Source organism: Triticum dicoccoides, chromosome 2A, assembly GCF_002162155.2.
Source record: "Triticum dicoccoides isolate Atlit2015 ecotype Zavitan chromosome 2A, WEW_v2.0, whole genome shotgun sequence".
Classification (NCBI taxonomy): Eukaryota; Viridiplantae; Streptophyta; class Magnoliopsida; order Poales; family Poaceae; genus Triticum; species Triticum dicoccoides.
In genome coordinates this window covers 641,524,825-641,535,317 of record NC_041382.1, presented here as the reverse complement: position 1 = coordinate 641,535,317, position 10,493 = coordinate 641,524,825, and the positions used below count along the sequence as shown (strand labels likewise).

The 10,493-nt window shown below is 45.0% G+C and overlaps 1 protein-coding gene across 4 annotated transcripts; it reads left to right on the top strand.

Moving 5' to 3' along the window:
• The first annotated feature begins 6,643 nt into the window (after positions 1-6,643).
• Positions 6,644-9,829, top strand: LOC119355933. Of its 4 annotated transcripts, none has more exons than XM_037622819.1 (4): positions 6,644-6,780; positions 6,934-7,207; positions 7,813-8,154; positions 9,453-9,829. In XM_037622819.1, the coding sequence occupies exons 3-4, from the start codon at positions 7,944-7,946 to the stop codon at positions 9,524-9,526; spliced, it is 285 nt and encodes a 94-aa protein (XP_037478716.1). In that variant the 5' UTR covers positions 6,644-6,780; positions 6,934-7,207; positions 7,813-7,943; the 3' UTR covers positions 9,527-9,829. The 4 variants fall into 4 exon arrangements, with proteins under 4 accessions (XP_037478716.1, XP_037478718.1, XP_037478717.1 ...); XM_037622821.1 differs by having other exon boundaries at positions 6,658-6,780; positions 6,977-7,207; XM_037622820.1 differs by having other exon boundaries at positions 6,658-6,780; positions 6,889-7,207.
• The last annotated feature ends 664 nt before the right edge of the window (positions 9,830-10,493 follow it).

Sequence of the window (10,493 nt, the reverse complement as noted above, 5' to 3'; positions counted from 1 at the left end):
ACGATCCACAACGGAGCTGATGTGAGTATCGGTACTCTGCCAGAAGAAGAAAGAATGGAAGTGGATCAGATGATAGAAACAACTGACTAACTCAAAGCTTAATTGCACAGGAATTGTGATTCCAAGTCAAGGGATCAGAAGCAATGCTCTGAATAGGGATGGATAAGTTGAATGGTCTTAGAGGTACAATCATCGGCAATTTGATTGGTCGAGAACCAACTCATGTTTAAAATGGCGTCTGAGCCAGAAGGATGAATTCTAGGATTTGGTTGAGGATTGCGAGCATTCACACTCATTGAATCAATGGGCTCAAAATGATAGTGGCAAAGGATGCCAATAAGATTACGAGACTTATGGGATTAACCATAATGGAAGCAAGCAAGAATTTCAAGAGCAATAGGCTGCTCAGGATTTTTGGAAGACTGAATGGTATTTCAAAGACTTTTGTGAAATACATGAATCAACTAGGGATGAGCGGATACTCAATAAGTGCGAGAATTATTCCGTATGGGTATTCAGGTTGCAAATAACTGCAAGGGCAGTGGGCACAAAGTACTTTTGGAACAATAGAGAGAATTTCGGGGTATCTTGTAATAACAAGATTAACTGGGAATAAAAGTAAAAAATGACAGGTGTAGGTATTTATCCATATGGATATTTCGGTGGTAGGGGATGGCAAAAGCAATGGGCACAAAGTCTTAGAAGAACAACATAGAGTATCCTCGGAATCTTCTAGTGCAACAGTCGACCATCGGTAACAAGATGCTCTCCGGTTGAAAGTGATCACGAGATCCTAATGTTAGATTAAGTAAAAATCATTTCACCCGAATAGAAGAGAGAGCAGAATCTCAGAGTATAGACGAGGAATAAAAGATCCTAATACCACCCAAATGGCAACGTGGGCCCGTAAGATACACAACCATGTTAGTAAAAAGTTTTGCAATGTCTAGACTCGACTTCAGCCAAGGAGTGTGGAAGGGGAATTCCTACAGGCAGTCGGCTCTAATACCAACTTGTGACGCCCCCAATTTAATCGTACACTAATCATATACGCAAACGTGTACGATCAAGATCAGGGACTCACGGGAAGATATCACAACGCAACTCTACAAATAAAATAAGTCATACAAGCATCATATTACAAGCTAGGGGCCTCGAGGGCTCGAATACAAGAGCTCGATCATAGACGAGTCAGCGGAAGCAACAATATCTGAGTACAAACATAAGTTAAACAAGTTTGCCTTAAGAAGGCTAGCACAAACAGGGATACATATCGAAAGAGGCGCAGGCCTCCTGCCTGGGATCCTCCTAACTACTCCTGGTCGCCGTCAGCGGGCTGCACGTAGTAGTAGGCACCTCCCGAGTAGTAGTAGTCGTCATCGACAGTGGCGTCTGGCTCCTGGGCTCCATCGTCTAGTCGCAGCAATCGGGTATAGAAAGGGGGAAAAGGGGAGTAAAGCAACCGTGAGTACTCAGCCAAAGTACTCGCAAGCAAGGAGCTACACTACATATGTATGCATTGGTATCAACTGGAATAAGGCTATCATATGTGGACTGAACTGCAGAATGCCGGAATAAGAGGGGGATAGCTAGTCCTTTCGAAGACTACGCTTCTGGTAACCTCCATCTTGAAGCAGAAGAAGAGAGTAGATGGTAAGTTCACCAAGTAGCATTGCATAGCATAATCCTAGCCTATGATCCTCCCCTCGTCGCCCTGCGAGAGAGCGACCATCGGTTGTATCTGGCACTTGGAAGGGTGTGTTTTATTAAGTATCCGGTTCTAGTTGTCATAAGGTCAAGGTACAACTCTAAGTCGTCCTGTTACCGAAGATCATGGCTATTCGAATAGATTAACTTCCCTGCAGGGGTGCACCACATAACCCAACACGCTCGATCCCATTTGGCCGGATACACTTTCCTGGGTCATGCCCGGCCTCGGAAGATCAACACGTCGCAGCCCTACCTAGGCACAACAGAGAGGTCAGTACGCCGGTCTAAATCCTATGGCGTAGGGGTCTGGGCCCATCGCCCTTTGCACACCTGCACGTTGCGAACGCGGCCGGAAGCAGACCTAGCCTAGCAGGCGTTCCAGTCCAATCCGGCGCGCGCCGCTCAGTAGCTGATGTCATGAAGGCTTCGGCTGATACCACGACATCGAGTGCCCATAACTGTCCCTGCGTAGATGGTTAGTGCGTATAGGCCAGTAGCCAGACTCAGATCAAATACCAAGATCTCGTTAAGCGTGTTATTTTGAAATAACCACGAACACCGACCAGGGCCAGGCCCACCTCTCTCCTAGGTGGTCTTTACCTGCCCTGTCGCTTCGCCACAAAGATCCACACAGAGGGCCGTCAAGAAAGTATGTCCTTCCAGCCCCCAATTCGTGAATCAACCGCGGGTACTCAACGAGCTGACCCGACTTTAGTCATCACATGCAACATGTATAAAGTATATAGTATATACCCGTGATCACCTCCTGAGTGATCACGGCCCGATAGTATAGCATGGCAGACGGACAAGAATGTAGGGCCACTGATGATAAACTAGCATCCTATACTAGGCATTTAGGATTGCAGGTAAGGTATCAACAGATGTAGCAACAATGACAGGCTATGCATCAGAATAGGATTAACAGAAAGCAGTAACATGCTACACTACTCTAATGCAAGCAGTAGAGAGAAGAATATGCGATATCTGGTGATCAAAGGGGGGGCTTGCCTGGTTGCTCTGGCAATGAGGGGTCGTCAACACCGTAGTCGATCGGGGGTACCGGCAGCGGTCTCGGGGTCTACCGGAAAGAAGTAACGGAGGGGGGGGGCACAATAAATAACAGAGCAAACAAAGCAACATAAAGCATAGCATGGCAATGCGCGGTGTTAGGGGTGACCTAACGCAGTATGAGGTGATACCGGTGAAGGGGGAAAACATCCGGGAAAATATCCGTGATGTTTCGCTTTTTCAGACAGATGAATCGGAGGGGGATAGTTGCGTGTTCGCTATGCTAGGGATGCGTGGCGGATGAACGGGCTGCGTATCCGGATTCGTCTCGTCATTCTGAGCAACTTTCATGTACAAAGTATTTTCATCCGAATTACGATTTATTTTATATTAAATTTCAAAATTTTAAACATCTTATAAAATTATTATTTTATTTAATTCGAAATTCAAATAAATAGTAAATGCTATGTGTACACAGAGAAGTATACCCTGGGGTGTAATGTGTGGCTGACAATGGGCCAAGGTAAAAGTCAACAGTGCACAGTCAGCAATTGACTTTGACTGGTCAACACGGTCAAAGGCCCGCATGTCATGGACTGGTGCTAAACTTTTTAACTAATTGGTTTTATTTAGCAAGTGGGACCCATATGTCAGTGGGACATGTGTTAAAATTATTTTAGTTAAATAATTTACCTAGTGGGGGCCCCATGTAATAGACTCAAAGTGGGGTGGGTTAGTACTAGAGGGGGCTTAGTCTCTAATCTAATCAGGGTCGGTCTCCATGGCAATTGCCCAGCCGATCACACACACACAGAATATCCATGGTGCTCTTGGCCATGGTCAAGGCCACGGTCAGCAATAGCAGCTACAACGAGAGCGGCAAGCAGCGGCAATAGGAAAGAGCATCAACTGCGGCAAGAGTAGCAGCAGCGAAGAGCAAGGCAGCAGCGGCAGCATAACAACAATATATCAGCGGCAGGTAGTAGAAAGAGGAAACAGCAGTAGCAGGTAGCAGCAAGCGCGCGCACGCGCAGGCGGCACAGCGGCATGACCTGGGCGAGGCAGTGTGTGCAGGCGCGGCGAGTGGCGACAAGGTGCGACCGAACAAGGCTACGCGCGATCAGAGCGCGGCAGGTCACGGGAGGCGCCGGAGCTCGACGATAACGAGCACGCGGCGTCGCCGTGGCGGTTGGAGCATGCTGTTTACGGTGGGTCGGCTGCAGGTCGAGGGTGAGGAAAAGGAGCATCTAGGAAGCAGCTATAGGTCACTACAGGCACGACGGAAGACACGGTGAGGCTCAGAGAGCTCGGCAACGAGAGGCACGTCGTCCACGTCGACGACGAGATTCGGCGCTTGCGGGGAGCGGTGATACATCATGGAATCGACAGGGAAATTAGGGAGAATCATCGAGGAGCTCACCGCGGGGCACAAGAAAGGCCGGTGGAAGGTTAGGAGCGGCAGACGGCGGCGAATTTGACGAGGAGGTCCGGCGGCGTCCGAGGAAGAAGGTGAAGCGGGTGGCGGCGTTGGAGTTCTACGGCGTCAATCCGGTGGTGTAGAAGAAGTAGAGGAGTACGTACATCCTCCCGCACATCTTCTCAGGCGACATCGAGCGTGCTGGCCGCGGCTACGACGATGTCCATGGCTGGTAGCCGCTCGGGCGCGAACAAAAACGATGATGGCGGCGCGAGAGGATGAGATGAGGGGTCTAGGGTTCGAGTACGGGGTCGAGGAGGGCCTTATAGAGCCGGGGTGGGGCTGGATGTTCGGCACGTGGCCATCCATGGCCGCGGACGACGGCGCGGCGTCCACCCAGCCTCTGATGAACAGAGAGGTTGGGGACGAGCTCCAGGTGGGCTGGGCCTTGCCTGTTCACATCAAGGCACAGGTGCATAGTAGATAAGTTTCTGTTTCCTTTCTTTTTATTTATTTCTATTTTCATTTTAATTTTCAATAGTAAAATCGTTTTATAAAATATGAAATTTGCACCTTAATTACTATTGCAATTTAGGCGAGAGCAACAATTAGTTTGGTACAATAATAGAAAAAGTTTCGAATTTTTTTATTGTTTAAAAGCATTTAGTAATGGTTTTAGCCCCTGTTTTATTCATTTAAGGGCATTTATTCACTTTGTAAAAATATTGGTTCTCCACCGTAATTATCTATGAATTATTTTTCACATTTTTCACATTTTAGTTTTGACATTTGAAAACCCATATTGTTTGACTTTATCTTAAAGTTAAAATTTGAATCGGTAAGAACCAACCTGGGACTAGCAACAGTAAAAGTGAAGACATGTCACCATTAGCATGGTATTACTGTAGCTTAATTATCCGAGCGTCATACATAGACTAGTAACATAAGCATGTTACTACTCTATGTTACTAACCATTGTGGCTAGTCTCATTGTGACTAGTTTAAGACTACCCACGGTGGGAGGAACATAGGTATGAACATCACACATATCTAGGTTAAATAGATAATGTGTCATGTAACAAATGAAGAAAGAGATAAAAGTAGTAAAAGTGGTACAATAGCTAGTTACTACTAGTATGAGTAAAATCACACATATCAAGGCAAGTTATGTCTATAGCCTAATAAATGAAGTGTTGCATATCACTACACATATGTTACTCCCCATTATAAAGGTAATAACATAGATTAGTAACATGAGCATATTACCAGTCTATGTTACTACCCATTGTGGCTAGTCTAAGAGGTATCATACATGCCAACTAGACTTTTTAGATGATATGACATGTAATTAAATAAGGAAAGAGAGGATGTGGTACCATATTAAGAGCATCTCCAACAGGCGCCCAAAAAGAGCTCCGCGCACTAAAATTTTGTTTTTTTGGGCGCCGAGCAGCTCTAGCAGATGCTGTAGCGCTAAAAGTTTTTGTGCGCGCGCGCTGAAAAACGCTATCGCGCGCGGTATATTTTAAGCTCCGGATTGGGCGCGCTTCACAATTTGCACTGTCTGCTTTTTGGGCGCGCGTCTTTGGGCGTCTGGTAAAGTAATGTTGGTCCCGACGCATTAAAAATGATATAGTGACGCGCTATAACTTTTATTGGGCGCGAGATTTTTGTGTGGCCGTTGGAGATGCTCTAAAGCTGGTCATAGTGGGAGTAACATATGTAGTAATATACATGCCACATAAGCAAAAAAGATGATATGTGAGGTAATTAATGAAGAGAGAGGCAAATAGAGTAACATAATATGTTACCATCACATAGCAGTTCCCAATGTAAAATGAGTCTACAAAGTAATAAATGAGGTGATGCATAACACTACACATATGTTATTACCCATTATAGAGGTAGTGGCATAGACTAGTAATATATGCATGTTACTAGTCTAAGTTACTCCTCATTAGGACTAGCCTAAATGTTGTACTATTTTATGACATGCATAATAATCAATAAGACAACATACCAACTTATGATATGCTAGGATTACAGAATTAGTATCATGCACTAGTATCATATACTCCCTCCGTTCTTAAATATAAGTTTTTTAAGAGGCTACATACAAAGTAAAATTGATAAATTATACCCTAAAAAACGTCTATATACATCCGAATATAGTCTTTATAGTGAAATCTCTAAAAAGACTTATATTTAGGAACGGAGGGAGTACTACATGCACTATATAATACTCCCAACCTTATAGAATACGTATGGCAATTAATACCAACCTTAGGAAGCTTTGGACAGTATACTAGTACTCTTTTTTCTTTGAACACAACAGACAGTATATACTACTCTTAAACGCGGTAAATTTGTTGTTTCTGTTTTATTGGGATTGCGTGTTTAGTTTATTTGGAAACCGAAATTGTGGGGCCATCGGTTGGTGGAACGCATCACGGGCACCGCTCCGACCGGAACTGTACCTCCTCTATAAGTACTAGTACTAGTCCCTCTTCCGTCCCAGATCCTCTTAGTCTGCATCTTGTGGTTCATATTCTATCCCTCCTCCCCTCAATAGCGTTGAGTCTCTTGCCCCATGGCCGATTGGTCGCCATGTTTCGTTCCTGGGGAACGTAGCCTTGGACAACGTGGTGAGGTCCTTATCTTTCGTTGCCTCCAGTTCAAGCATCTTAAATCTCTTTTTAAGATCTGATTGTATACTTTGATTCATGGCTCATTATCGAGTTTTTTTGTGATAGCATGGGTTATATGTGAATCGACTGAATTTTCTTTGATGTTGTAAGTCGATTTCGGGTAGAGGAAGAAGGTGACCCATGGATGTTGCAGTGCTATGAGAGCTGTGACCTCGACGGCGAGGTCGAGCTAAGACCTCTCCGGATACTGAGAGCAGCCTCGCAAGAGGGGATGGGGTGTGGTGGCTCGCCCGCGAAAAAAGTGCGGACGGCTGCAACAGATCGACCGGTGGTGGTGGGCGGTTCAGAGGAGGATGAAGATTTAACGGCTGAACAAATTGACTTGCACAATTTGTTTTCCGGTCATAGCCAGACCCAAATTCATGTAAGTTGTATGTTTGGTTTGATTCTTTGGTTCATGGTTTGCAGCAAGTAAGTTTTATCTATGCAATCTCTTGGCGTGGAGTGCCACCTATGAATCGTCTCTGTGACCTTACTACTCCCTCCGTTCCAAATTACTACTCGTGGAGGGAGTACATGTTTGGATCGACTCTCATCCAGTGTCTCCTGATTAAACCGTTCCTTCACAAAAAATCCCGATCAGCGGAACAACATCATGCCCCAAAAATATCATGCCCCCAAAAAGATTCCTGCCCTCCCTACTTTCCTTCCACCCGGCCCGACGAACCAACACCCAGCCCGCCTACCTACACCCGATGGACCTCACTGGATCCATCGTTTTCAGCCCAATAACCCCCGAAACCCTAGACATACCAGCTACTATATAATCCCTCCCTCGAACGGCCGAGGGGCACCAGATCCTTCCATTCGAAGCGCCGCCGCCGCCATTCCGCCGAGATCCCCCGAGCCCTCGTCGCGGAGATCACCTCGTATCACCCGTGGTCGGTGTTCTCCTTCAACTTGCTCTCCCTTGAAGCCAGCCCGTCTTCCTTAACTCCCTAATCTGACTAGAGTTGCTTGATTTTGCAGCGATAGCCAACAACCCCCCTCGTTTCTCCTTCCTGGTGAGCTTAGAAGGCCGCCTGGCCCTCTACACACCAGGCCACCCTACCGTCCTTGAGTTCATCGATGATCCGCAGCTGGTCCAGGCCATCGCCCAGATGGACAACGAGGCGCTGGTGCCAAATCCACTGGAGAACCTCGCTGCCTACCACGGCCCCTTGCCCCAGATCCAGTATCACGCTCCACTGCCACCGCTCCAGGTCCAGCATCAAGGCCCCCTGCTCCCTCCTCCCCAGGTCCAGCATCAAGCCGCCCTCCTCGAAGACGACGACGACCCCATCAGGGACGTCTCGAAGCTCTTCAAAGAAGGTAATGTCGCCACCTGCCCTAATCTGTGCTACGGCTGATTTGTGCTCGGAACTGTGATGGATGTAGCTGTGTAGCCATTTATAACAGATCTGTTGGCATTAGTATATTTTAGGTGTGACTGGTTGTGGTTGATCGTTTGATTTCTGGATGCTTGGAAAAATGTTTGGTAGATATATTTCTGGTTTTGAGCCTGTTCATATCACATTCAGAATTATGCATGCTTGGACGATAAATTGGGTGATTTATTTCTGTTTGTTTATCTTTGATGGTTACTCACCAATTAAGATCTGTATTTATTTGAGAAGAGTGAGTTGTGTCTGCTTGGATAAATATTTGGTAGATATGTTTTTTGGTTTTGGTTGTGTTCATATATCACATTAAGCAGTAAATTAAGGTTCTGGGTGACGTTTGGTACCAATTAATATCTATTTGTTTGATGAAAATCATGTTAATACATCCAGGACTAATTTAAAAAGGTTTCCTTACAGTTGAGTTTTAAAACAATATGTTACGTTTCACAGTTTGCTGTTCCTAATTGTTTTGCTTTGTCTTCTGAGTTCTATCACATTCAGCAGTAAATTAAGGTTCTGGATGACATTTGGTACCAATTAATATCTATCTGTTTGATGAGAATCATGTTAATGCATCCAGGACCAATTTAAAAAGGTTTCCTTATAGTTGAGTTTCAAAACAATATGTTATGTTTCACAGTTTGCTGTTCCTAGTTGTTTTGCTTTGTCTTTTGAGTTCTAGTGTCAGCTTGATTTTTGAAATAAGATCCCAGCGGTTCATGCTGAATATACTATGGATGGCTTTTGGTCCTGTTTAAGAGAACATGAACTTGTGGATGCTTGGATCATAGACATTCGTTTGACTTATTTCTGGTTCTTGAGTTTTGTCGCATCACATTAAGCACTAAATTAAGGTTCTGGGTGATCGTTTGGCATCACTTATGTTCATTTGTTTGGAAACACGCAGTTGTGGATGCTTGATAATAAAATTGGCTAGATTTACTTCTGTTTTTTAAAGCTTGTTCATATCGTTGAGCAGCAATTTTAAGTTAGTGGTTGATCGTTTGGTCCCAATTAAGATTCAGTTTGTCTAGTTCACATCTAGATGTTTTTTAAGGATGTCACATCTAAGCTCCCATATATAGCCATCAGCTTGTTTTTTGCTGTATGATGGATTGCTTTTGTCCTTTCTTTGTTGCTCTGTCCGATCAATGTAGCTAGCTCAATCTCATTGCTATTTTGATGTCTCTTGTTTTGCCCTAACAAATTTCATTTTTCTAAATGTAGATGATGATTCCCCGGCTCTTGACATGACCGACCACGTCAATGACTTGGCTGAAGCCGTGGGAGATGGCAAGTGAAGCTGCCCCACCCCTTTCAAGTGAAGATGACGTTTTGCCCGCCTGAAGCAAGAGATTATCTGTTCGGTCCATCTTGAATGTGAACGTTGTTTATTCAGTACTACCTGTAGTTTAAGTTCTTTATGTCTTTGGAGCAAAATTTTGAAATGGCTTTGATCTGTGGATAGAAATGTTGACTCTTATCCTTCTTCTGGTTTAGCTGTGGATATAATGGGTGAAGTAACATATATGCTTCATGCACCAGCTATAAGTTCTGGCTGGTAGAACTTTTGACTTTTGAAAAAACTATGTTGTCCGACTGCATTTCTTTGAGTCGGCTTTGAGCTGATGATACAGATGTTTCTATCGTATCTCTTAGACTTCAGTACCAAAAGTTTGCGTGGTATGATCCTTGAGTTTTTCTGTGAATACGTCTGCTGAGATTGTAAGTTTGTGGGAAATCTTAGTGATGTTGCCGTCCATGAGCATAACAAGTGACGTCCGCTGAGATTGCAAGTACATAAGTTTGCGTGGTAGTTCGTGGGCAATCTTACCCTCCGAATCTTAGTTTTGCCTCGTCTATGGACTAATTTAAAAAGATTTGCCTCGTCGAATACAATTGCCAGGACCACATGCGGACTTTCTACTCGCTAAGATAAGAAAGAACCAAAATCCCTCGCACTTCGACGTGGAAACGAGCCAATCAATGAAACAGCCGCGGGACACATTACCAATGGCTCCACTCTTCTTGCCTTCTTCACCTTCTCGATTTTGCCCCTAGAAGCTTCACTCCCAGAAGCATCACCTTCTCGATTTTGCCCCTAGAAGCTTCACTCCCAGAAGCAATCGACATGACAGGCAGCGGCGACGGGCAGGATGTAGCACGAGGGAACATATCTCCATACATGCCTGCTTCCCCATTGGCAGGACCAACTTTGATCTCGGGCAGCAGGAACACAACGGGCACAACGTGGAGCTTGACGAGAGC

Excerpts from the sequence above, each read along its gene's own strand:
- LOC119355933 (XM_037622818.1), top strand. The coding sequence starts at position 7,439 with ATGCCCCAAAAATATCATGCCCCCAAAAAGATTCCTGCCCTCCCTACT. Across the intron at positions 7,725-7,812 it reads ATCACCTCGTATCACCCGTG|CGATAGCCAACAACCCCCCT; the intron begins GTCGGTGTTCTC and ends TTGATTTTGCAG. Across the intron at positions 8,155-9,452 it reads CTCGAAGCTCTTCAAAGAAG|ATGATGATTCCCCGGCTCTT; the intron begins GTAATGTCGCCA and ends TTCTAAATGTAG.